Genomic DNA, 21,768 nt, shown 5'->3' on the forward strand with positions numbered 1-21,768 from the left:
AATGAAAAGTTGTAACAGAAAATTCTTCTCTTAAAAAAAAAAAAAAAAAATCACAAAGCTCCTTACATTTTTCTACCAATTCATACTAGCAAAGACTTCTCTGCTGGGTGGGCTACAATGAGATCTATCTTACAAGGGGAAGGATTTCATGACCGAAAGTTCTTGGTGTTTTCCCTAGGCTGCCATAGGGCACAGACTGAAAAACTACCTAATTCTCACACACCTTATTTATTTTTTGCACCTGCTCTTCGTGTCAGATTTTTGTTTTAAGCGTACCACGCTAGCTACTTCCCTAAAACAGGCCATTCTGTACAGCATAACTGGACAGAGAGAAGAAATAAAATCAGCTATTCTTTAGGGGAAATTCGAGGGAGGAAAAAGATGGAACGTCACCAGTGGCCTGACTTCTTACTAAGGATAGAGCTGAATTTTAAATTACACATCCACTGCCCAGGCACTGTGGAGCTACTCAGGCCTAAACAAATCTCATAATGAAACGACACTGCTCTAGTTTCTTTCTTGTTTTATAGATGTACGTATATGTGTGTTTTTCTGTACTGAAAGCACAGACTCGGAGATAGCCTGAAAAAACCCAGTCCTCTATTTTATATGGCAGAAAGAACCCAGTAAACACAAACACAGCAGAGCACTTCCTCTTGTTGACAACCTTATGATTTCCCCTTAATGCACTGTTTAGAACAGCAATTAAGTGTCATTTCCCATGATCTTATACACGGAATCAGCACTGCTTTTCTTTCCAACCGCCAATCATGAAGGACATATAGAGGATCCACGTGCTGGTGAGACATGTCAAGACTGATAGCCCAGAGCCTAAGAGCTCTGTTTATGTCCAGAACAGGTGTGCGGCCAGGCAGTGGGAGCGAAATCACCCCTCCACCTTCTCACATCTGCCTCCCTTACAGGGCTCCCCTCTGCACCGCGAGGGAGAGCAGCTAGGGAAGAACCTTCCTGTTCAGCCCGTTTCCTTCTGCCGGAGAACGCTGGCTCGCTCGCAAGACTGCAAGCATTTGACCACTGCACACAGCAGCGAGCGTGTCCAGTCGTTTTATTCACATCCCGCACTAGGGGATCAGAAAGCCAAGGACACGCTGGTGATTTCCCTGGCTTTATAGATCTCTACTCCCCCCGAGGCCTGCAACACATTTTCGGTTCTTGTGTTCAGAGCGCCCTGGCATCTGCAGTGTGGGAAACCTTAACTGAGGGCCAATGGCCCTACAGCTTCCCCCTATTAAAATGTGCAACTGGATTTCACATGCGTGTTTCAAACACCATTCAAGGCGTGATTTACAGGCTACTGTCTAGCCCCACAGCTGTTTTTTCGTCCCCCAGATGTAGCCACTTCTAGGAATCCACCACTCAGCTCCCTAGCAGACAGCCTTCCCATTTTCAACCTCTTCCATCATTCTTGGGCATCCAAAACCTTGCAAGACCTACATCAGAAGGATTCAAGAAAGTATCTTTTGAACGGACACACTATTAATTTTTCTTTCCACTCTATCCATTCATGAGAACAGCCCATTTGATGCCTTTTTTCTGTTTACCCCACCTTAAACCTTTGGGTTTACCTCACCCGAATTAAACAAATCACTGTGGACCCACTGATCCAGGTTACTTATATACATTAAAAACAGCACAGGTCCAATGAGTTCTGTGTAGGCCTCACTAACGAGTTGTCACCCAGAGCTTTCACATTCATTGTGTTCTTTCTTTAGAAGAAGAAAGGAAAACACTTTTATATGTTGCCAAATTACCTCCCTGGGGCTGAACAGACTATCGGTGTCATGCAGAGAGTTACTCAATATCATTATCATCATGTCTCTGCGACCACCCTCCTCCCAAGGTCCTAACCTAGTCTAGCTTCCAAGAACCTGAAATCAGCCCCAAAAAGGTTAGGCTTCAGGCTTAGGGCTGCGGTTAGTCCAATACCATGCTGATAATACCCTCTAAACATTTGATTTTAAGCTGCTGGGTGGCCAGAATGGCACTGTATCCATTTATGATTCTTCTGTGCGTTGCACACCTACTGGCAGAAAGTACAGACTCAGGAAGTTGACTGAACTCTTCTTCAGCCTACACAGAGGGAGGCAAGCCATGCAGTGAGTAGTCTGCGGGATTCCCTTGTCCTGAGACTAAGACCCACCTTCCAAGGGGGGCGGGGGGGGAGGACAAAGGGAAAAGAAGGTACAACATGGAGAGAAATGTCCCAGGAAAAGCCTTTGCTGGGAATGGTGTTTGGATGTATCAATTTCACCCAAATGGTTCCACAAGCATAGCTTCCATTTCAGATGAAAGCAATTCATTGACAATCATGTGAAACAAGACCTTACAATTTACATCAAATTCTATTTTGCCTTTTGTTGCAATATACCAATCTCTTACAAAGAACAGAATCTCAAGGTGCAAAGGGGACATCTTCTGTGGCCTTTCACATGTGCTCTCCCCATCTCCTCTCCACCCCTCACTCTGAGACTCTGAAGTTTTCCTGGAAAACAACAACAAACACAGGCTAAACTGCCACACAACAGCTGAGGAGACAGCGCGCTCACTTCATTCATTACAACAAGCCTTCATTGTTAAACAGAAGTCCTTCAAGACGGGAATACCGGCAAGGAGTTATTGTGTCTAAGCTGGTGTTTACTGATATGCAAAGGAAAGGCCACCAAGTTCTACAACTCAGCAACGACAGCTTTTAATCCCAGGACTTACCTTTTCTTTTCCTCCCACTTGTCTTCGCCCAGACCTTGTGAATGAAGATTCCTCATTTACTCTTTTGCTATTTGGATAACCAGCCCACATGGACATGTTGGGCTGTCAGATCTTCAGGTTACCTGAGGATTCTATCTTTTTAAACCCTTACGTTAAAAACAACCCCAAATTCATACGTGTCATAAATGGTCTCAAAAGCCAAAACTGCAATCAAAGGATGTAAAGTGCTGAATAACATGACCATTTATTAAATACCTACATGTGTCAGGTGTTGTGTTAGGCATTTTACACATGTACCTTTTCTCATTAATCTCTCAAGGCCATCATGAAGTAGGTATCATTATCCAATTTGTCATGTGAGTCTAGGAAGCTAAGATTGCCCAGGAAGACACAACTGGCATTGAGAGAAGTAAGATTCAAAGCCAAGCCTTTGTTCCAAAGAGCCCCTGAACTTTCTTGCCAGCCCACTAAGTTCCTCTCAAGGACCTAGTAGCAGACCTTGGGAAATAGTCCATTCCGTGACCTGGGAAGTATTCAGGCTAGGGGGTAGATAACTGGTTACCAGAGATGCCGCAGAAGGGATTCTAGCACGAGAGGCTCACGGAAGAGAGCAGCTCTCAGGTCTTCTACATCACTAAGACTCTCCAGACTCCCTCCTCTCCGAAGCACGAGATTCTGCAGTCATCTGAGGTGAGCTGAGTAATCAACACCTTCTGTTTCTTGGGCGGATCGAAACAACAAGCCGTCCTTTGCTCGCTCTGCCACACCCGCCATCTCTCGCTCTCGTTCTCTCTCTCCTACAGCTTTAGTTACACTGCCAGCGAGGAGACCCCTTCCAGGGCTTCCCAGCTTTAGTCTGAAGCTTCCAAAAGTGGGCAGTTACACCCTCCTTCCAAATGACGCTTCCTCGACATCCTTCAGCCATTAACAGAAATCACTACGTTACCCCTAAATTCTCTTGTGACCCCATCAGACACATGCCCCCACCCACTCGCCCATTCCAGTCCCTCTGAATTCTGTCCTTAACGTACACATCTGGCACCCCGAACACTTCACAGCACACGTATTTTTTAGGACAAGACAGGATATCAATAAGTAAAAAAGTCAACGAAGAAAGAAATCTGCCTGGTATTCATCCTCCTCCTTGCTCACAACCACGGCGGAAGAATCCAACACGAACCCATCACACACGTGCTCTTTTCACAAGCAGCGGGCACACCAGTGCAGGGGCGTCTGGCCTCAGCACCAAACAGATGCTCACCGAGTTCACTTCACCCTCCAACTCCAATGTCTATACTGTTCCAACCTTTTCCCGTTTCTTCCTTCACTTGAACCGCCACGTTTTCGTGTCAGATTTTCCTCTAGAAAGAAGGATGGGCCGTTAACCCCAGCCCACCTCCCCCCACCCATGACTGATGGCGGCTCGGAAGCCCGGTTTTACCGTTGGAATCTTCCACTTCTTCGGCCGGGGTGGCTTTCTGGGAGGAGGAGTGGTGGGCGTGCGAGGAGAGGAGACTGACAATCCTCGGCCTGGGGAGGGTCAGGGCTTTTCCGTGGACCTTGAGGGAGTGTTCCTTCAGCTGGCTGATGGTCATGGTGGAAAAGGCGCACCAAGAACACTTGTAGGCGTGCTCACCTGGAGGGAGACGGTCGGCGGCAGGGGAGAGGGAGGGGACAGGGGACGAGGCGGGTGGGAGACAGAACAACAGGGTCAGTGACTCCAGAGAGCCCGTCCCAAGCTGCACGGTCTGAGGACCCTCCCAGACCAACCCCCTGCCCACTGCCACGACCACAGGGCTCCTGGAGGATCGGAACTCTTTTAGGAGCTCCGTCATCGAGTGACCTGGTCCCTTTGCCATCTCATGCGTTGTTTACAGGGATGAGCCTACGGTAGATTCCCCAGCAGAGCGTGAAACCAAATGTCTAGGTAGCTCCCTCGGCAAAGGCTTCCCGTCTGTCTCCCTCCCTCTCTGTACTACAAATGACGATGTCAGTTTTCATTCCAGCCTTCGTATCATCCACAGAAAATAATACACTCCATCCTTATTCCAAGGGTCGATCGGTGGCTTTCCGAGCACGAAGTCACTCAGTGCAAACTGCTGTGCTATCCTCATAATTTACTTCCTTGCTGACTCTAGGCCTCCTGGATTCCATACATCCTACCTGTGGGGTTTTTTGGGACCAGTTCACGAACCTCAGCACAAAACTCCATTTCCCTATCTGATCAATAGCACAGAAATGGGTGAAAGTCATTTCTTTAACTGAGAGAGGTGTGTTTATATATATAAACGTGTGTCTGCATTTAGCGCCAATATTTTTCAATAAAAAGGACATGTAAGTAAAAATAAGTATTTTTCTTTCGTTAATTTTTATTGGAGTATAGTTGATTTACACTGTTGTGTTAGTTCCTGCTGTACAGCAAAGTGAGTCAGTTAAACATATACATGTACGAACTCTCTTTTAGATGCTTTTCCCATATAGGCCATCACCGAGTAGCGAGTAGAGTTCCCTGTACAATACCTATACAGTAGGTTCTTATTAGTTGTCTATTTTATACATAGTAGTGTGTATATTTCAATCCCAATCTCCCGATTTATCCCTCCCTCCCCCTCCCGCCCCCTTGGTAACCATAAGTTTGTTTTCTACAAAGTATTGTCCTTTTAATTGTTTTTATACCACTGAAATACAGCACAGATCACTATGATCAAGTTAAATGAGAGTATGATTTATCTTTGCCCTAAGTCAGCTTTTACATGAATTGCAATTTAAGAAGGGTGTGAAATGGGCATCCTTATGTCGCTGGACAGACAAACTCTGGTACGATCAACTCGGAAAGCAATTTTGCTTTTTATAACAATAAGCTTAGAAATTTCATGCCTGCAACTCAATAATTCCACTTCTGAGAATTTATATTAAGGAAATACCCTTGAATACTTAGAAATCTCTGTTTAGAAATATACATTATTTATGCTTGAAAAAGGGGCGAAACAACCTAAATTTCCAACCACTGGGAAGTGATTTAGTAAATGTGGGTATATCTTCTTGATAAATTACTACTCATGAAAATAAATTCTCGAAGAGTTGGCAATTCATAGAAAACTAAAATACTGAAACTCAGAAAAATAAACAGAAAAGCATAATACATTTTAGATTAAATTATAATCATGACTATGGAAAATAATTATAGAGGAAATGGTTGAAAGGAAATATTATCAAATATTAACAACAGTGGTCTTCAGATAATAAGATTATGAATGCCTTGACTGTATTTCTTCTTTCATTTTCAATTTTTTTCTAATGAACATGTATTTTTAAAATTTATTTTCAAGTGAAACTTAAAAACCAGAGAAGAGGGAAAGGAAGGAGAGGAATAAGAGAAGAAAGGATTGTTAGTAACGAAGGTTTTGTGGACCAGTGAATATGAACTGAGGACAGCACTGATGTGCTATAGACAAATGCTCACTAAAGCAGAGCGAGAATGAGCTAGTAAACCTCCACTCTTTTTTTTTTTTTTTGCATGTGGGATCTTCCCAGACCAGGGCACAAACCCGCGTGCCCTGCATCAGCAGGCGGACTCCCAACCACTGCGCCACCAGGGAAGCCCTAAACCTCCACTCTTGCTTTTACCCTGCTGAGATGGTTACTTTCCTGCCACCCCGAAAATTACTAAGTGGTTTCATGTGAAGTGAGACCAGCATCTGAAGTCCCGCATTCAAGCCTGCTTTTCACCACTGATGACCCCCAAAGTGTGCATTTCCAAGAAAGCCTTGAAGAGACCCACACAAAACCTTGAATGAGGCAACATACTATAGCCCAAAGCAGAAGAGAAGCACAAAGAAGTCAGAGGACCCGAACGAGAACACCAGTCAATTCCACACCCCTCAGACCATGACCTGTTAGCTACAGGATAATGCTGGGTATGAATAATGGTGTTTACTGAAATAATAAATATATGTCATGTTGTACACTACTGCTCTCCTTATTCCATTTCTCAGTTTTCCAGTGCAAACCTGGCTATATGAACCTTGGTGGGTGGTTATAAGTAGCATAACCTGAGAGAGAACTCAAATCCAGGTATCTGGTTAGTACACACTACCTTTTACCCTATAAAATAAAATAAAACACTCCATCTAGAACAGACGAGTCAAGAGTCTTCTGGAAAATGATTTGGCTTTCTCCAAGCCAAGCCACTCTCTGTAGCTAAGACCAAGTCATAGACACCAACGGTTCAAGGTGTGTGTACAACTGGATTACGATGCTCCCACCCTCTCTCTCTGGATGCTTCCTTCCTGCAAACCAGCGAGCACAGAAGACCAGTCTGCTTGGTCAGCTCCAAGAATATACACTTCAGCTCAATGCCCTGGAGTCCGTGTGTAGCCTGTGGCACTTTTTTAAAGTCTTTCCCACAGGCCAAATCACTTACCCAACTCCCACTGGTAAAGTGTTTTTGACAAGGCTGAGATCTATGGGGAAAACTCCCCAGGACAGTGTCCCGAGTGAATAATTTACAATATACACCAGTTAGAAAAGAGTGGTTTGAACCCCGAAGCCTCTTACTCCATGAACTTTAGTAAAATGTTCTGGAAGATATAAAAATACTAACAGATAGAGAAGAGCCCATATAGCTAATCTGCCATCCCCTCCCCCACCCCCAGTGGGCTTAAGGCATCCTGAAGGCTTCCGTAGTTTTACTCCATTAAGCCAGTTCAACGGGACCCAACCTTCAGGAAACAGTAGAGACATGGCTGTATTTCCACAGGGGATGAGGACACGACAAAAGTGAAGGACTCGGGTTCTGGGCAGTTAATAAGAAGCTAATAAGGGAAGGGAAGCTAATAAGGGAAGGGAAGCAAATAAATGAGACAGAAGAATTCTAGTTGATTGAAAAATTTTAAACTAGAATTCAACTAGAATTCTAAACACCCTAGCTGAGGAAACTCAGCAGGGAGATGGGATCTCTAGAAGAATCTCTGACAGTATCGCTAGCTATTCTAAAGCTATTGGTTTCCCAATTTTCCTTTGCTTGTTGTAAGTTCCTCAAAGGCTGACAACACCTCTGAGAGGGCCACAGGCTGCTGCAGAGTCGGGCTCCTCAGAGGACTGGGGACATCCTGGGAGGAGGCCGCCCAGACCCTGCCACACTGCCTTTCTTACTCATGCCTCTTTCCTCTCTTCGTTGAGTTCTGATTAGCCACCTGTGGGCATCCTCCATCACATGCCAAGTAGAAAAGAGCAGAAGAGAGAGGGAGGCAGCATCCTGTGAGTGACAAGGATGTAGGCTTTTGTTCTGGAGTCAAATTCTTAGTGAATGGGCTCTGTGGCCTTGAGCAGGACACTGGGTTTTGAGTCTCTGTGGCTTCATCCGACACTGAGGGTGACAACATCTACCCTTTGGGACTGCCTTGAAGATTAAATGAGATGATGAATATACCAGGCTTATTAGTACAGAGACTGGTACGTAAGGGATGTTCATGAGACGAGCACGATGAGATGGGATGATAGAGTGATGGAGATCAACACAACTCCTGGACACTCATGACCCACGGTCATTTCTTATCTGGGATGTGGAAATGCATCTAAGGGCATCTCATGAGAAATCTCACACATCCTGAGGTCTCTGTGTCCCTTTGAACGTCCCCAAGACTATCACTTTATTTTAGTTGGAAATTATCTTCAGGAGATGTACCAATTCTTGCATTTCCATTAGAAAGTCCAGGTAATTTAGAAATTTCTCTAGAAAACAGAACCTGTGAGTAGCAAGAATCTGTCAGTAGGTATGTGTTAGCTGCACGAATCAACTATGACATGCGTGACATGGTACTTGGTATTATTTTGCCTTTGGGCCATTCTTTTATTTTTTTAATTAGGTCAAAATAAAACTGAATACACAACCATCTCAAGAGAACCTTATTCTCATGTGTATGGAGCAAGAGACTTAAAAATTTCACTCACTGAAGACTATTAAATTTCAAACTCAGGGAACCAGCGCACCGCGAACACCAACTCACCAGCATGAGCTTTGAGGATGTGTGTCTTCAGCCGGCTGTTGTAGGAGGACTTGAAGGAGCAGAGCTTGCATCGGAAAGGTTTATGGTGTCCGTGGTGGGTTTGCATATGGCGATCCAAACTTGATGCAGAAGAAGAGAAAAGGAAATGACAATATTAAAAATTGCATCCAACATTTTCTCATTGCCCTTTTCCAGAAATCCCATTTCTAAGCTGTTCAAAGTCATTTTGTTACTTTCCAAGGATGGTGCTTACAGGAGGGAAAAAACGAACAAACGCAAACTGGCAAGAGTTGGAGAAGCTAAAGGAAAGAAGAGATCAAAATTTTTTTTGGCTTGAGAGACATGGCAATGGAAACAGGTCTTGGTAGACTTATTTTCCCTTCTCTAAAGCACTGTGAAGTAGAAGAGGGCATCTAAAAGGAAAAGGTAAAATATGGACAAATTTAAGTTTTCTGAAAAGTCAATGAGGTGCCTATCAAAGAGTCCTTGAACTTACACCATAAAAAAAAAAAAAAGGGAATTAGAGAAATTTTGCATGTAAAAAAGGCTGACTTCCTTCTTAAACCTTAATTCCGCTGTGAACGCTTGAGCAGGGCACTTGCAATGGGCTATTTTCAAGGTCTTTCTAAATATGGAGGTCCACTGCAGGTGTGTTTACAGGAAATCATGTGATCCAAAGGCTGGCCATGCCTTCTGATAAAACCATGTTTGCTGTACATCCGTATTCCAGAAGCAACTTATAAAGAAATGATTTAATTATAATTTCCCAGTATTTCATAATAATTACTACTCTAAAAAAATAATAAATCTACCCAACGAGGTGTGGGAAGATGTTCTAATTTAATTTGTATCAATGCCCCGGAGAACTAGATTCCATTCTAAATAACTCATATGGGAACAGTACTGCTTACCATTTAAATATATAATGTTCTCCCAAGCCCCAAAGCAGCCCTTTCCACACTGCCTAAGGACACCTCCCGCTGAATGTCCTTCAGCTATCTTAAACTCAACCAGCCTGAAACAAACACGTCAGTTTTTTTAAATCCCAAACAAATTCTCTTCTTCATTCCCTTCTTTGTAGAAAGAACACTTCCAAGCTGTCAGTCAACCGGCCTGGAAACCTCCGTGCCATTTGTACTGTACTCTGTCCCTCTTCCCCTCCGGTAAGCCAATTTTCCCAAGACATGAAGATCCTCCTTCCCTCAACTGTTCCCAAGTTCCATTCTAACTTCGTGGATCAGCTACTATCACTGCCTCCTAATTGGTCTCCCCCATCTTTTTTCCAACTCAAAAGCACAAGCGATGGAGTCAGACTGCCTGAGATCAAATGCTAGCTATTACTCATAAGCCGAGTGGCCTTGGGCAAGTTCCATAACCCCTCTACATCAAAAGGCCTCACTTCCCTTATCCAGGAAAGGGAGATGATAATGGGACCATACCTCATAGGGCTGTTCTGAGAATAAAATGAGGTAATACTTGAAGGCACGTAGCACAGTGCCTGGCACACAGTGAGGCTCAATAAATGTTAGTGATTAAGATGCCTTTACTCGTTTCAGAGTCTTCCTTTTACCAGTAATGTATATTACAAAGCACTAATTCTGCATTCAAAGACCCCCCAAATGCAGTCTCTACTCAGGTATTCAGACTTTACCTTCTACTATTCCTTTACATATCACTTAAAAATTAGTCCAACTAGACCGCCAACTGGTCCCTCCTAAGCATCGATCTCTTCCTCAGGGCCCTACTCACTCATCGTTTCCTCCACATTGCATGTTCTTTCCAAACTTGGCAGGTCCTGTCTTCCTACTTTAAGACTTGGCTCCAGTGCTCCCTGTTCCATAAAACCTTCCCGATTCTTCCAAAGTAGATGTACCATCTCCCTTCTTTGAAACTTCACTGCATTTTATTGATACATTTTTTTCAAAGACATGTGCCTTGTTTTGCCAAGTCATTTGCGTGCTTGCTTTACTTACAACCCGACTAGACCCTAAGTTCCCTGAGATCACCGACCATGTCCTATTCATCTTTATATTCCCCCAAAGCCTCAACAACAGGGCATATTCATTTATTCACAACGATTTATTGAGGTTGTGTGTGTCAGAAAACGTTGAGAGTTGCTGTCCGACAAATACTTATCGAACGGATGAGAACTACACAAGTTTGAGGCCAGGGCATGAATCTGATGACAAAGATTGGATACTAGGCTCTGTATAATCATAAAAGAGTTTGCAACCCATCCTAACCTCTGTGGAAGCATCACCTCTTCCTGCCTTTCAACAGACACTAACTAGCACTTTATCTTTTTTAAGAAGCAAACAGCCCATCACTTATTTTCAATTATGATAAAAATAAACAGCGTGTCAGTCTCACCATCAGTCACCTTCATCCAAGACTGTAGAACACGTTATTGAAAAATTTCTCTCTCATACGGTTGCGAGAGAAAGGCAACAAAAGGTTGTTTCTTCTCAGAACCATCCCTCTTCCTATCGCCCCGAAAAGCCTCACACAAAAACCCAAATTTTCAATTTCAAAGCTGTGCCGGGTAGCAGGAAGCTCCGTCTCCTCAACCCACCCTGCGCCTCAAGCATCTCTCTGGCATCGATAAACTTCTTTACCATTCCAGGTCTTTTTAAAAATGCCAAGCAATGACCCTTTGGTCATATGGGTTAAAAAGTCCTAATTTTACCTCCTTAGCTGCTTAAAATTTCCCAAATGGAACTTTACTTCCTCAAATGATGACTAGGTTCTGGATGAATGTTCGACAGATGCACCAGTAAACGCATCTACTCTCTGGTCTTTCCTTGTGTAAGTCACAGCAACACCTCCAAAATTATCATTTAAGAAAATGCCCAATTTAGAAAACTCTCATTCAAAGAGATACATGCACCCCAATGTTCATAGCAGCTCTATTTACAATAGCCAAGACATGGAAGCAACCTAAGTGTGCATCAAGAGATGAATGGATGAAGAAGATGTGGCACATATGTACAATGGAATAGCACTAGGTCATAAAAAAGAATGAAATAATGTCATCTGCTGCAACAGGGATGCAACTAGAGATGATCATACTTAGTGAAGTAAGTCAGACACAGAAAGACAAACACCATATGATATCACTTGCATGTGGAATCTAAAAAAAATGATACAGATGCACTTATTTACAAAACGGAAATAGACTTACAGACATAGAAAACAAACTTACGGTTACCAAAGGGGATAGCGGGGGCCAGGGAGACCAAATTAGGAGTTTGGGATTAACAGATACACACTACTTCAGGGGTCCCCCAAGCAGGCCGCACAGCAGAAAGTGAGCGGCGGGGGAGCGAGTGAAGCGAGCTTTATCCGCCGCTCCCCATCGCTCACATTACCGTCTGAACCGACCCCCCGCCCCGTGGAAAAAACCGTCTTCCAAGAAACTGGTCCCTGGTGCCAAAAAGGTTGGGGATCACTGCACGACTTTATATAAAATAGGTAAACAACAAGGACCTACTGTATAGCACAGGGAACTATACTCGATATTTTGTAATAACCTGTAACGGAAAAGAGTCTGAAAAAGAATGCGTGTATGTATTGTGTTTGTGTGTGTGTATGTGTGTGTGTGTGTGTGTGTGTGTGTGTGTGTATAACTGAATCACTCTGCCGTACGCTTAAAATTAACACAACCTTGTAAATTAACTATACTTCAATTTTTTTTCTAAATGCCCGATTTCGCCAAATCTGATGTCAGGCAAACAATCTCCTGTTCTCAGCCCCATTTGACAGGTGGGGCGACAGAGGCTCAAGGTAACACAGCCAACTGAACGGCAGGCCTGAACCATGAGCGGGGCCTTCAGACGCCTCCAAGCGCTCCCGCCTTCCACCTCCTCCAGTTACCACTTGCACCCACTCGGTGAACACTTACTTGTGCCTGAAAGCAGAAACAAAGGAGCAATACTGGCAGCTGTACTTGTCCTCGCGGGTAAACATGGCCAGGGCCAGATGGCTCCTCTCATGAGAACGCAGCCCCTGCATGGACATCAGGACTCTGTCACATTGACTACAATGGTATCCCCCCGGCCGGGTTTCATCCTCCAACATTCCATCAAGCAAGCAGTGTTCACCATCCACCCGGTCCGCCAGGGCGCCACTGGCATCTTTGGCTGCTTCCAGTCCATCCAGGAACAAGTGGGAAGGGTCTTCAGCCTCCTGCTAAGAGAACCACACACACACACATGCCCCACCAACAAAATAAATATCCATCATCATTGCTCCCAGCTCTCCTCCTCTCCCTTCATTCTCCCAAACTCCTGTTAAGCATTTCCTGTTAAGGCTTCCTCCCCTGCCTCTCCAGCTCCCCCTAGAGGGAGGGCAAACCCAACTGCCATCCTTCATGCAGTGGTGGTGACGTGAGGGCAACATATCCGGACACAGGTTGCTACTGTCTGGGAAAGCTGAGGGAGCCGCTCTCCCACTTTGAAGACAGTTCACTCACTTACCTTCTATCTTAAAGAGAAAATTCAAATTGGGATCCTACCGAAACTGATATAACGCAGGTTAGGGTTATGGCTCAGAGAAAGGAAGAGAGGAAGGAAGGGGAAAAAGGAGAGTGGTGCGGTATGGGCACGTGGGAGCCTTGTAACACCCTCGGGAAATGAAGGAAACTGGAAGATCCAGCTCTCTGCCACCACGCTCATCCCCATCTCACAGGCGGTGACATCACCCCTTGACCGAAGGTTGCTGTACAGTCAATTCAAAAAATTAAGAAGCAGCCTAGCCTGGCTTGGGGGGGCTCCTTCGGATTACCGATTACACGGGAAGAGCCGCTGTCTCCCTTGAGCAATTATGGGACGCAAGGCTGGGACACACCCTGGTGGCGGGCAAGAAGCTGACTGATGCTGTCCCCGTGCCACTCACTGCTGTGCCGCCAGCCACAAGGCTTCAGTCTTCAATGGGAAGAGCGGAAGCTTCGCCTCCATATGCCACATTGGCAAAACAGGACTCAAGAGCAAGAAGGGCCGATGACAGAAATGCATTCACGTATCCAGAGAGAGAGAGAGCAGAGCCCTGAACTGACTTCTCTGCTCAACACTAAGTGGTTAGCAATACCCTGGAAGGCAGGGATGGCAGCTTGGTCACTGAAACAGCGGCTCATTTTAGGGTTATCATCTTCAAACCAGGTGGCCTAATACTGGTCGGGGGCAGAGAGAAGGTGCTCGCCAGCAACACAGAGGGAGAGGGGATGGAGGAGACAAATCAGGTCAAAGGGCTCACAGGGCCAACTGTGACCTGGAGGCTTTCAGTTTTAGATTTAACGTTTCTGAACGCTCCTCCGGGGACCCAGGATAAGAAGTAAAAGACGGATTCTCCCGGGCTCTCTGCACCGTCGCCAGATGAGAACAGCAAGAAGTCAGGCAGTGGGAGGCGCAGAAGAGGATGGGAACAGAACCCACTGGACTCCTCTCAAGAGCCCGGGCCGCTTGCAAAAGCGAACACCTAACGGCACTAAACGCAACATAGAAGGGAGACCCAAGGCCTCCTGTACCGAGAGGCCCGGATCTTCTGTTTCCACCAGACTATCCGCGTGGAAGGGAACCAGATCGAAACGCAACCGGGTCGAAACACGGAAGATGAGGAGGATCCAACCTGTAAAGAAATCAAAACAAGCCAGACCGATCCCAGCATAACTCAGGAACGCCCACATGTGGGGTCGCCCTTTCCTGAGCGGCTCTGAGCAACGGCGTGAATTAGGAACTCGAAGGGCTCACACACAAGACTCCTCATCCAGACCTTCCCAGTGCTCACCTTCACGGCGGCTGACACGGCCGGGACACTGCCGTACTGGACGTGCTTGCGCAGGTGGTTGCAGATGGCCCGGAGCGTCGGATGCACTTCCACACAGAATTTACATTTGTAGCCCACCACCTTCCTCTCCTTGATCTTTGGCACCTCTTCTAAGTGACCAAAAGGCTGGTAAAATACAGTGGTAGCCATCAGTACTCCGAGCCCTCCCTCAACGCCGGCATTTATTCTTGCAGCTTACTAGCAGATTTTACGTTAAAGCAGATTAGCAGGTTAAAAACCAAGGGAGCTAACACGGCGAGCAGTTTTACATAACAGATTCGTCAGGGGCGAGGCGCGCTGCCCACTGCGCGCGCGCGGGAGAAGTCTCCAGAACCCAAACAGGTTATGACTTGTGAGGAGAGAAGATCTCGGTGCTGAAGTCTCATGGTCACTGCCACCAAGTTATCTGGTTTTCAAACCAATTTTTCAACTACACAGGTGAAACGTCGCATAGCTACGCCATTAGCGAACTTCTTGACCAAAAAAGAAAAAAAAAAAGAAGGGAAAAAAAAAAAAACTCTACTCCTGGAGACGTTAGGTTCCTGTAGCCGACACTGCAAACCAAGACATGGCTGAGAAGCGCTAACGATACCAAGAGACGGCCCGCAACTGCCCTGGGAAAGAGAGCGAGCATTGTCCTGTAACTAGGCCTCGGATAAGGCTACTTGGCAGAGAGAAATACAGAAAAGCCACCCGACCCTCCCCTGGGGAACCTTGGGAGGGGCGAGAGGGAGGGGGCCGGGGAGAAGGGTGAGCGTAGAACGCGGGGGGTGGGGGATAATCAAGCTCGAAATGTTTAATTGACTTATTGAGCTCTCTGGCAGGCTAAGTCACTAGGAAGCCCGTAGCGGTTTGGCTGGCAGCGAAGACGTGCATGTGGGCACCAGTGATGAGAGGCCTCCTGGGGGAAGGGAAAGCAAAACATATCCTTACCCTCTCTTGTTTGAAATCTGCAAAAGCACCATCTGCATATTTCTGCTTGCTCAAAAGCTGTTTCCTCCTCTCCTGACGTTTGGCACGCTTCTGGAATTCCTCATTGTGAATGCTCAAGTGTGAGGTCAGCTCCGCCGTGCTTTGCAGTTTGCTATCGCAGTGCTTGCACTGGTAGGCGGAGCTCTGCGGGCGGGGGCCGCCGCCCAGGATGACGAAGTCCCTCTTGAGGTCCCGGCTGTGGTGGTCCGTGTAATGCATGCACAGCAGCTCCGCCGTGCTGAAGGACAGCTTGAAGCACTTGATGCAGCGGAACGGGAGCCACTCGATTTCCTGCCCTTCGCTCCCCTCCACCTCGGCTTTCTCGAAGCCGCCTCTCTCCTCCTCTTCCATCAGCACCGGCTTCTCGTGCTCGTCGGCGTAGACGGCGGTGAAGTAGCCCCCCAACTTGCTGGCGTGCTGCTTCTTGGGGAACACCCCCGGGTGACGCTTCATGTAGTGGGACACGATGCCCTTCTTGCTGAAGGACTGGAAGGGGCACAGGGAGCACTTCTTCTTCTCCACGGCGCGCCGGAGCTCCTCGCTGAGCTGCGGGGAGTCGTCCTTGGGCGGCGACGGGATGATCACCTTGTTGGGCTTGTCGCTGATGGTCCTGGAGGCCGCCAGGCAGTGGGTGTAGTAGGCGTCGATGTCGTGGCGCTTCTGGTAGTGGGCAGCCAGCCCTTTGCGGATGGGGTTGGTGTAGGCACACAGGGCGCACTTGAAGAGGTTGTTCTTGCCCTCAGGCTGGGCGCGTACGTTGTTGTGCTTGATGCGGTAGTGCCGGGCTATGCCCTTCCGCGTGGAGCAGAAGTACTTGCAGAGCTGGCACCGGAACACAGTGTGGGACACCAGGTGCGAGGTAGCGAAGTGAGACGTGGACACGGGCTCCTCTCCCACCTCGTCCTCGGTCACGGAGACTTGGGAGGGGCTCACTTCAGTGGTTATCTCGGGCTCGAGGGTCACGGGCAGCTTCGGGGGAGACTGGGAAAAGACATCGAACTCAGGCTGGTTGTGATACTTCTCGTAGTGGATTTTGAGCTTCTCCAAAGTGCCGTGCGTGTAGGGACACAGTTTGCAGCGGTAGGCGCCGTACCCTTGCTTGAAGATCCTGCTCGTCTCCTCCACGTCGTTCTGGGCTATGTCGGCGGACTGCTCCACGTCGTGCACGAAGTCCTCGGCAGTCACCTTGATGGACGGGTGTCGCTTCTGGTAGTGGGTCAGGACGCCGTGGATGCGGGTGTTGATGTAGGGGCAATGCCTGCATTTGTAGACAGCGCCCGGGTTGATGTCGATATCCTGGGCAAAGTCAGCAGCCTTCACTTTCATGCCTGGGTGCTTCTTCCCGTAATGGGTCAGAAGGCCGTGCAGGTTGTTATACTCAGACTGGCACACGGTGCACTGGTACGGGGTGGAGGAGATGGCGGGGTTGGCTGACGCTAGCTGGAGGCTCTTCTCCGGGGAAAGCCTGGCGTCCTCGGGGCAGTCAGCTTCCTGCTCGGGCAGTGGGGTCGGCATACTGTTTTCACAATTCACGGGGCCCACGAGCTCTTCAGGCGCAGGGATGGGATTCTCGACAGCATCTTTCTCCTTGATGATATCCAGCAGCACGGACTCGTCCCCATTCATGGCCCAGGGGTGGAACGCTTGGTAGTGATTGGTGATGTCCCAGATGGAGACGGCCTCAAAAACACAGTCTCGGCATCTGTACGTTTTGGCTTCAGCTGGCATCGTGAGAGAGGGAGGGGATGGGTCTGGCCCAGCCCAGAGCTTGGTGGCCATGTACGTATAATCAACGTAATGCTCGGGATGCCTCCTCTGGTAATGGAGGAGCAAACCGTTGGGATCTGTGTGGGAATAGATGCACCACTCGCAGTGGTAGCCAGCTTCTATCAAGCCATCTAGAAATGCCCACCGCATGATGGACGTGACCGTGGCCTTCAGGGCAGGGTGGTCTTTCTTGATATGCTTCCTCAGTGCGTAAAAGTAGGGGGAGGTGTACGAGCACTGACGACACTTGAGCGCCCGGAGTTTCGTTCTGTCCCGCTCCACGTTCGAGGGGGGGACCAGCACGCAACCGGCAGGCTTTTTCTGGTTACGGTCGCAGAGGCTTCGGATGGTGGCCGTGTGCTGCCGGATCACGTCCGCGTTGGCCTTGAAGTCTCGGTGCTTCTTCTGATAATGGATGAGGACACCTTTGACCGTGCGGTTCCCGTAATCACAGTGCTGGCAGAAGAACATCTCACTCTCCGCAGGAGGGCCGTCTCTCTCGGAGCCGCTCCGGCTGAGCTGCTGCCTGGGGGCCGGTGCCCGGGGGGAGCCTTGGGGCCCATCGGCCCCTCGCGTCATTGCGGCTGTGGGAGGAGCCTGTCTGATATATTTGGCGGTAACCTTTATCTCTGGGTGTCTTTTCTGGTAGTGGACAAGGACTCCCACAACTGACCGATTGCTGTAGGAGCAGTGTTTGCAGTAGTAAAGCTCGGTACCGAGGTCTGGTGGCGGGGGCGGTGGGGGGGGTGGGGAACCCATGGCGGATATTTTGGGAGACACTGGAGCACCCACCTCAAATGACAACCGAGAAAGGGCAGAGCCCCTGTCCACAGACACCATTCGCATGGTTTTCTGGATCCTAAAGTAGGAGGCCTTTTCTTCCGGGTGTTTCTTCTGATAATGAACCAACACAGAGTGCATGTTGGGGCTCGCGAAGGAGCAAACGTCACAATCGTACACGACGACGGTGCTGACCGAGGGGTCCTTCTGATTTTCACATTCTGGAGGAAAGGTCTTGGAAGGGGTGTTCTTAGGGAACGGAGCCGGCACCCCGCCGCCACGGGCCACGGCAGCGGACGCGGCCATGTTCTTGGGAGCCGAATTCAGGATCTCCCTCAGCGTCTGGGACTCCGTGTTCGGCCCCTCCTGCTGCTCCACCACGTAGCTCGAAAATATCATCGCATTGTTAATCTTGACGGTGGGGTGCATTCTCTGGTAGTGCGGCATCAGGCTTCGGACGTTGGGGCTCGTGTAGGAACAAAACCGACACCGGTAGATCAGGTCCGAGTGGTCGAAGTTGAGGACGTTCATGGCTTCTGGGTGGTGTTCGCCGTAATGCTGCTGCAGGTCTTCGAAGTTGGTGTAATCGATGTAGCATTCCAGGCACCTGTACACCGCGCTGTGATCGTTGGGGTCCAAGATGTACCTGAAGCTGAATTTAATGTACGGGTGCATGCGCTGGTAGTGGGTGCTGACGCTCCGGGCAGATTTGTTGTTAAAGTCACAGTGTTTGCAATAATAAAGCCTTCCCGAGTCGCTAAAGTCCGCATTTTCATTACCGTGCTCAGCTCCGTAGATAGGAGTCTGGGTGTTGAGCAGAGCAGCGCTGGAAACCTGGTGATCTTTCATGTTCGTGGAGGAGCCATAATAATCCTCTTCATCTTCAGAAAGGGTGAGCTCTATCTCAGCCCCGTTGGTGGCATTGTAATCGTGGGTGACAGTTCTGAAGCTGGGCTCCTTCTGGGGCTCAGGGGCATCTCTCGCCCAGATCTGCTGCGCTGAGAAGGACGTGGGCACCTCCAGGACGGGCTCCGGTGGCTCTTCTTCCCGGTCCAGCTCCACCTCGATCTCCACCTCGTTGTCTTCCTCCTCCTCCTCGTCATCCTCCACGTTGATCACCGCATCTTCCTGCTGTTTGGTTTGGTTAATTCTGCTCTGCAGGTTGCTTGCGATCTCGTCAATCCGGGTCCTCTTCTTCACGGGCGATAAGTCGAGAGGAAAGTCATTAGCGAGTTTCCTAGAGGCCTTAGCTACAAAATTGTTCTTGGAGGACAGCCCAAGAATTGAGGTCTGACTTTTCTTCACAGTGTTGCTGGAAGAGGGGTGGCTGTCTGTCTCGCCGTCCGCTGGCAGGCTGGAGGGCTGCCCCTCGAATTTTGGCAAGTTGTCGCAGAAGGAGTGTTTGTGCTGCTGATGCACCCTCAGCCCTTTCAGAGTCGTGGTGGAGTAATTACACATGGTGCACTTGTAGGGGTGCAGGGGCGGGGCCTGCGCGGGCGGCGGGGGCGGGGGCGGCACCTGATGGGGCGGCTGCAGCTGCGGCGGCTGAGGCTGTGACGGAGGCGGGGGCGGCGGGGGCGGCAGGGGCGGCTGTTGCTGCTGCAGGGGCTCCAGCACGACCCCCGATTTTCTCCCATTGATGCTCGAGCTCTCGTAAGACACGACACCTTCGTGCAGCGGAGAAGCGATGCTTTCACTCTGGGAATTCACAGCATCCCAGTCTGACGTTGTACCCGTGTGACACTGTTTGTGAGCCCCAAGTTTTAACGAGCTCTTGCAAGTAAATGGACATTCATCACATTTGTAGACGGCTGTCTTTCCGGATAAGTGGATGTTTTCTATGTGACGGGAGATGCTACGTCGATGCATGGTGAGGAACGGACAAAAGGGGCACTGGAACCTGTTCATGAATCTTCTAAATGGGATCCCCTTGGTCTCCAATAATTTGTTGCCCTCTGAGCCCATCAGCTGCTCCGCGGACATGCCTGCTGTCTGATGATCCAGAGCAGTTAAGCCATTCTCACTGTCTATTTCATTTAACTCTTCGTCGGAACTAGAGTCATTCAGCATGCTGTTAGTTTCCAGGTCGGCAGAAGAATTGGTCATGTCAGTCATTCCGTAACGGGATCTCTCCGCCAAGCTGACGAGGCCAGAATTGTGAGGTGACTTCGGCTTCATCTGAGGGTAAGACATGGGCGAAAACTTGGAAGCGGAAGAAGAATTGGGTCTCATGATGGAGTTGCCGATGGAGCCCCTGAAGGTGGAGACGTTAGTGTTGGGTAGCTCCCGGCTGGCAGCATTCACAGACAGATAGGTGGAGTTAGAAGTGGGGCTGGGAGCGTTCTTGTTCTGCACATCAGGCAGATTAGTCCCTTCTTGCTGCTGCCTGAGACTGGACAGGATCTTGACCATGCTGCGGTGTTTCTTCATCATGTGGTCACACCAGCGTTCCCGGCGGGGGGTCTGATAGCTGCACCACTCACAGCAAAAGTTGCCTCGAGACTTGGTCAGAGGCTTGACCATAGATTCTAGGATGCTGCGCTCCACGACCTCCGCCGGCAGCTCCTTGCAGGGGTCCTGCAGGGACACGGGTGGGACCACTGGGTCTGGCATCGGAGCAGGGGCAGGGGGAGGAGCAGTGGTCTCCTTCAAATTGTTTTTGTGATACATCTTCTGATGCTTAATTATTCTTGCCCTCCTTGGTGACTTGTATGTGCAAAACTGGCAAGAGAAGACCTTTCCGAATCCCTCGTGCATCATGATATTATAATTTAAGGATCCTGGAACAGGAGGTCCCGCTGAACTCCCTTCAGCTTGAGCTCCGTGGACCTTCCTAGTGTGTTCAATGAGGAGGTTTTTTGACCTGAAGTAGCGTACGCAGAACTTGCATTGAAAAAACTTGCTTGTTGGTTTGGGATTAGAGGCAATATGCTGACCGTAATATCCTGGACTATGGCCATAGTAACTTCCGGTCCCCAATGCAGTTGCATTTTGACCTAAAGAGAAGGCATAAGGTAAGTGGGAAGAGAAAAGCATAGCAAAAGCGAGTCAAGAAATTCAATCATGCAAATCCATTTTCTTCTCAATTATCCTTCATTAATAAACATCACATTCAAAAAGCCTAACATCTCAAGATGAGGCCCTGAAGAGTATTAACGAAGCGTTAACGAACATAAACACGTCGCTTCTCACGGACGGAAGGCAGTGCTTGGCTTCAGGTGCAAGAGTCTCCACATCTCGATTCATGTGCCACAGAGCTATGAAAATGCAAGTTTCACAGACTGCAATATTCATTCTAGAACTTTCCAAGATACTACCCTGTGCTCCAAACTGAAGGGAAGCTAAGAAACAGAGGAAGCTGAAAGAACAATAACCTGGGCTACTCAAGAAGAGAAACGTGATGCCCAAACCACAAAAATGGCTCACAAGTGGGAATTCCCTGGCGGTCCAGTGGTTAGGACTCAGCGTTTTTCCACTGCCGTGGCCCAGGTTCAATCCCTGGTCGGGGAACCTTTAAAGATCCCACAAGCCTTGCAGCGTGGCCAAAAAAAAAAAAAAGAGGCTCGCAGAGAGCAAGAAACTCTGTGGGAACCATGCATGTCAGGAACCACGGCTACAGACTCCTCGGTACTGTATGCAGCCTGCTGCCTGTACTGGTTGCCTTAAGGGACCTTGCAGACAGCCCTTTCCAGTG

General features: G+C 48.4%; 1 protein-coding gene and 1 pseudogene across 11 annotated transcripts in view; one reads left to right on the plus strand and one right to left on the minus strand.

The window, feature by feature from the left end:
• The window catches only part of ZNF462 (zinc finger protein 462), a 145,254-nt gene that overhangs the window by 64,068 nt on the left and 59,418 nt on the right, over positions 1–21,768 (minus strand). For 9 of the 11 annotated variants that reach the window (XM_060300666.1, XM_030859103.2, XM_030859108.2 and 6 more), the window contains 5 exons: positions 15,489–21,070; positions 14,517–14,681; positions 12,637–12,923; positions 8,736–8,854; positions 4,169–4,363 (listed from right to left, as the gene is read on the minus strand). In XM_060300666.1, the coding sequence (XP_060156649.1) occupies positions 4,169–4,363; positions 8,736–8,854; positions 12,637–12,923; positions 14,517–14,681; positions 15,489–21,070 (6,348 nt within the window). The remainder of the gene's footprint in view (positions 1–4,168; positions 4,364–8,735; positions 8,855–12,636; positions 12,924–14,516; positions 14,682–15,488; positions 21,071–21,768) is intronic. The other 2 variants (XM_030859115.2, XM_030859112.2) reach the window with 2 other exon arrangements.
• Positions 21,677–21,758, plus strand: LOC115854688 (small nucleolar RNA SNORA70; annotated as a pseudogene).

The sequence above is a fragment of the Globicephala melas genome, chromosome 6 (assembly GCF_963455315.2).
Source record: "Globicephala melas chromosome 6, mGloMel1.2, whole genome shotgun sequence".
Lineage (NCBI taxonomy): Eukaryota > Metazoa > Chordata > Mammalia > Artiodactyla > Delphinidae > Globicephala > Globicephala melas.